Source organism: Lepisma saccharinum, chromosome 23 (assembly GCF_977018435.1).
Source record: "Lepisma saccharinum chromosome 23, izLepSacc3.1, whole genome shotgun sequence".
Lineage (NCBI taxonomy): Eukaryota > Metazoa > Arthropoda > Insecta > Zygentoma > Lepismatidae > Lepisma > Lepisma saccharinum.
The window spans coordinates 65,332,764-65,337,773 of NC_139251.1; the positions used below are offsets into that span (position 1 = coordinate 65,332,764).

The 5,010-nt window shown below is 39.4% G+C and overlaps 1 protein-coding gene across 1 annotated transcript; it reads right to left on the reverse strand.

The window, feature by feature from the left end:
• Positions 1-891: 891 nt before the first annotated feature.
• LOC146005536 (uncharacterized) lies at positions 892-1,570 on the reverse strand. The gene is made up of 2 exons (XM_083144786.1): positions 1,379-1,570; positions 892-1,222 (listed from the first exon to the last, which is right to left on the reverse strand). The coding sequence occupies exons 1-2, from the start codon at positions 1,555-1,557 to the stop codon at positions 892-894; spliced, it is 510 nt and encodes a 169-aa protein (XP_083000912.1). The 5' UTR covers positions 1,558-1,570.
• Positions 1,571-5,010: the final 3,440 nt, after the last annotated feature.

Genomic DNA, 5,010 nt, shown 5'->3' on the forward strand with positions numbered 1-5,010 from the left:
AATGTAGATTGCTTACATGCCCCTCCCAGGTGTATTGTATCGAAATATTTAATGATGCGAGGTGATAGTCCACATGTAAGCATTTCGGGGATGGAGGTAGTTGAATACGAGAACCTAGAAGATCTGGTAAGTGAGGAACTTCCACGTGTCTACCGAGTAGGGTGTCACAAGGAATACATGATGGTGGATTATTGTGATGTGTCAACGTTGATGCAGACTTTCCGAAAACAATATCGAGAGTCTGTGTTAACGTTGAATGAGATTATGAAATGGTTTAGGGGTGACACAGGTTTAGAAGAGTCGGTAGGCACTGTTAGGTGTGAAAGGTATTGCTCTGGACCCTGTAGAACTGTTAGACTATGCTAATAACCCTACAGGGAATGAGCTAAAAAGAAACTATCTATTTCTTTCCAGCATATTCAAAATAGAGGAGCAGTTCAGTAGGAGTACAACCCCGCCAACGAGACAGTTTCCTGATATTATAGAGGAAACTGACACTTCAGAAGTTGAAGACTGAATCGATCTAAGGTGCGTAAAATATAATCTATTCAGATATATAGTTTTATTTATACTACTTACAGTTTGTCGTTTTCGTTGCTAGTCCTCCAGCCTCAGAAAAACTTAAATACTAAAGGTAGAAACAATATAAGTAGTCCATCTAGTTTTAATAGTTGATACTTCACAACCTGAAAACAAAACCGATCGAAGGTGTGAAATCTATTATCTATTTCGAGTATATATTTTTTGTTTATACTACTTACAGTTTCACGTCTTCGTCACTACTTCTTCATCCCAAGGAAAACTTAAGTACTAGACGTAAAACAATATAAGTGTTTTATCTTGTTTTTTATTTTTTGTTTATATACAATTTGTTTCACGGGACTCTTCTACCTAAGACCCCATCTCCTCCTCCACCTCTCCCTCTTCTTCTACAAGGTCTATCGTAGAAGCAGAAGAAGGGGGTGAAGGGGGGTTTGGGGCAATTGGTTGAGGAGCACCAACAGGGGGAAAATGAGGGAGGTTATGCCCAACGGGGGCAATTGGTTGAGGAGCACCACCAGGGGGAGGCTGAGGAGGGTTATGCCCAACGTTTGGACGGTCTTCGGGGTGAGGGGCCCTGCCAGCGACGATGCCTGCGGCCACCAAAAGCTCGCCACTGAACAGGTTCCTGGGTATAGTATTCAGTATCCTCACCCCCTCATTAAGTGTTGCACGGTGAACTCTAAAAATAAATAAAAAAATGAAAAATATCATATATTATATATCGATATATTACAAGACATGATATATAGAAAATAGTAACAGTTACAAATTATAAAACAGAAAATATGATAATATATACCTAGCCCATTGCTGTTCGAGCTGATCTGCAGCTAACCTTCTACTTTCGAGCGTTTGCGCTCGACAAAGTTCAGCCTGATTGAAAGCCTCGTTAGCTGCATCAATAGTTTGTTGGCGATGCCGAACATCAAATTGGTGCTGACGCCGTGCAACGTCTTCGTCGGTCTGAAGATGCTGGAGCATAACCCTCCTCATCTCGTTTACCGTATCCTCCATCTCGCGGCGTACGGTAAAACGATATTCCTAAAATAAATAAATATATATATATATATATATATATATATATCTAAAGTTTAAACTATTTTCAGATGGCTGTGTTACCATTAAGTTTTAACCTTTTGTATGCTGACCTGGAAAATGGAAATGAAAAGTGTGAAAGAAGAAATCTGTGGAATATAAACGAGACGAAGCAAGTACAAAAACGAATTACACGTTATGTGGACTTCTGTGAAGAGAATGGTTTATCGGAGGAACTGTTGAGAAACCTTGAGGAAGTTTGTAAAAATCGTGAAATTGAAATTGATAATTTAGTGAAAATCTTCTCGTACATAGTCGAGAAAAGAGGAAAATCCCCAGTATTCGAGGGTTTTATCGAAACCATAAAAAAAGGGCAGTATATACCTTCCTATTTATCACTTCGAGTATGTTTCGATTTGATGGAAGTGTTTAAAGGTGTAAGATAGCAGAAAGGAGAAGAAAAAACTGGGGGTGAAGGAGAAGAAGAAGAAATAGAAAAAAGAATGATGGAAGTTCTCAAAAAAAGAAAATTAAACGCCTAACTAATCCTACTAATACACTAATCCTAGTGTTTAATTTTCTCTATTTCAGACTAATCTGTATATGTATTATCTATATAATAAATATGTACTAGTATGTAAATTGTTATAATAAACATGTAACAGTGTAAAAATATTACTGTACAATTGTAAATGTTTATTATTCAAACAATATTTTTGTGTATGTATTTGAAAACTACTTTCATGACTAATGTAATAAGCTATTTACTGTAAAGTATCTGTATCACTTTAAAGAGTGCTGGTATATCAACGTACACCAATACATGACCATAGAATGTTGTGACCAAAAATTTAGTATGTATGTATATTTTCTGTATGAACTTCTTTCATCATAACGTAAATAAATTTCATTTAAACAACATAAAATCAATGTATGGTACTTACATTCTCCCTGTCAACCATTCTGTTGCCGAGTCTATGAATGCAAAGTGTAGAATGAGTTAAGTGAAACTTGTGCTGCTTGAAATAGATTATTACTATTAGTATCAAGAACACTGCAGGATTCGATTACGATATTATATGAACGTGCAGGATAAAAAGTGGGTTGCTACATCCGGTCATATCAAATTTGGTGATTGTTCCATCCTGTCAGCCATCTGGTAAACTGATTGTCATACTAAATTCGTAGAAGGCGTAATCACCTTGTTTCGAGAACCATCTTAATACATATGGTAAACCGGACTTCAACCATCGATAAACTGATTACCAAATAACTCAAATAGAAAGGTAATCATTTAATTTACAGAATCAGCTTAATTGGTACATATGGTAAAACAGATTGTAGTATTAAACTGATACGATAACACACCGGTAAGCCCGACAAGTATTAAGACCCCGTGGTTACCTATTACTTTACCAACACCTCACCACTTTATCACTTGACCACACTTGACCACGCTTGACCGCTTGACCACTTGACCACGCTTGACCACTTGACCACGCTTGACCGCTTGACCACGCTTGACCGCTTGACCACTTTACCACGCATGACCACTTGACCACGCTTGACCACTTGACCACGCTTGACCGCTTGACCATGCTTGACCACTTGACCACGCTTGACCACTTAACCCCTTGACCACTTGACCACGCTTGACCGCTTGACCACGCTTGACCGCTTGACCACGCTTGACCGCTGACCACTTGACCACGCTTGACCACTTGACCATGCTTGACCACTTGACCACGCTTGACCACTTGACCCCTTGACCACGCTTGACCGCTTGACCACGCTTGACCACACTTGACCGCTTGACCACTTGACCACGCTTGACCACGTGACCGCTTGACCCCTAAGTTGATGTCATACTACAAACAAATGTGGTTAACAGGAAACAGGATGTCTATGATAAACATGTTCTTAGAAAGCTATCATAAAGTTTCCGGTAAGTGAACAGTTTCCTATTTATCTGTTGGAGGCAGATAAACATTTCGAAGAATTGTATCCTGTGTTAACAGATAACGTTAAAAACGTCAGCTATTTCGAGGAAGATTATAAATCGACCGGAAGAATTTTTAGGGGTGGAACGCTTAAAACCGATAAGAATATAACGGAAGTGCTGCCGTGTCTACATACAAAAGCACGATGGCCCTCCACGAGTCAGTCTTCGTGATACCACCGACGTACGATCATGGACTCCCTGTTATCCGCTGACGAATTACTGGCGTTATATAGGGATGGGTATTTCAAGACACCCGAACAGTTACGTGAAGTGTTAGCATACGTCGCCCAAAAAATCATTTTCGGGGAAAATGTCTCGTTAATTGGCGAGTATGACCGATTACTACAATCAGTGACAACGTCCGTACCAGAACTTTCCGGACGAGGACGGACATCCTTGGAACAGACTGTACCAGCATCGACATCGAATCCTGTAACATCGAATCTAGTTTTATCACCACAAACTTCGGGAAATGTTTTATCCAGACCAGATACGGAGTCTCGTTCAGGACCGTCTTGGAGATCTGATTCACCCGGACCATCATGGAGGATAGATCAAGCAGGATCGCCATGGGGGACTGAGGAACCAGGACCATCGTGGAGGACGGATCAACCAGGATTATCGTGGAGGACTGACCAGTCAAGATCATCATGGAGCACAAACCAACCAGGACCATCTCGAAGAAACAGTGCTGAATTATTGGCAGACTCAACAACAGAAGAAAATCCTACAGTTGTAGAAAATAAAGGTAGGAAATCTCGTAAAAGAAAATATGTTTTACCAAATACTGAGTCTATCGGTAACATTACTGTACATAATATTAAAGATATGCAGTATCCTAGATTTAGATCTACAGGTCATCGTATAGAATTTAGTTTTGAACCTCCTTCGGAAAATATTGATCCTCGTGAATGGATTCGAGAGGGGCTCACAAACCTTCTTAACTTTATCAAAAGACATGCTAAAGATGAAGATAAAATTGGTTTGAGAATATCTAATTTATCAGATGTAAAGGTAGATGACATCTATGTAGCATGGCACAGAAGTGACCAATTACATGCAGATATGTTATGGGATATTGTAGGCAAAATACTCCAAAGTGCAAAGACATTCTTGATTACTGATCATCTAGTTCTACGTGCTGATCATGTAAGTATTCCTGTGGGGGGTGGAGGACTACGTGCTTACAGTGCACCAAACCATATATTGGTTGCACAGAAAACAAGTATAGTTTCAGTGAAGAGTTTAAAACAACCTCTATGTCTAGCAGAGAGTTTAGTTATTGGTAAAGCTCGTGCTGACAATGATCCAAATTATAAATCATATGTAAAGGGAAGAAATTTGCAGAAACCTGTATTTGAACTCATGAGTAAAGCAGGAGTGAATTTAGGAATTAACGGAGGAGGAATTCCAGAACTTCGAAAATTCCA

Coding starts and splice junctions, on each gene's coding strand:
- LOC146005536 (XM_083144786.1), bottom strand. CDS start 1,557: ATGGAGGATACGGTAAACGAGATGAGGAGGGTTATGCTCCAGCATCTT. Junction 1,223..1,378: donor CAAACGCTCGAAAGTAGAAG/GTTAGCTGCAGA, acceptor ATTTATTTTTAG/AGTTCACCGTGCAACACTTA.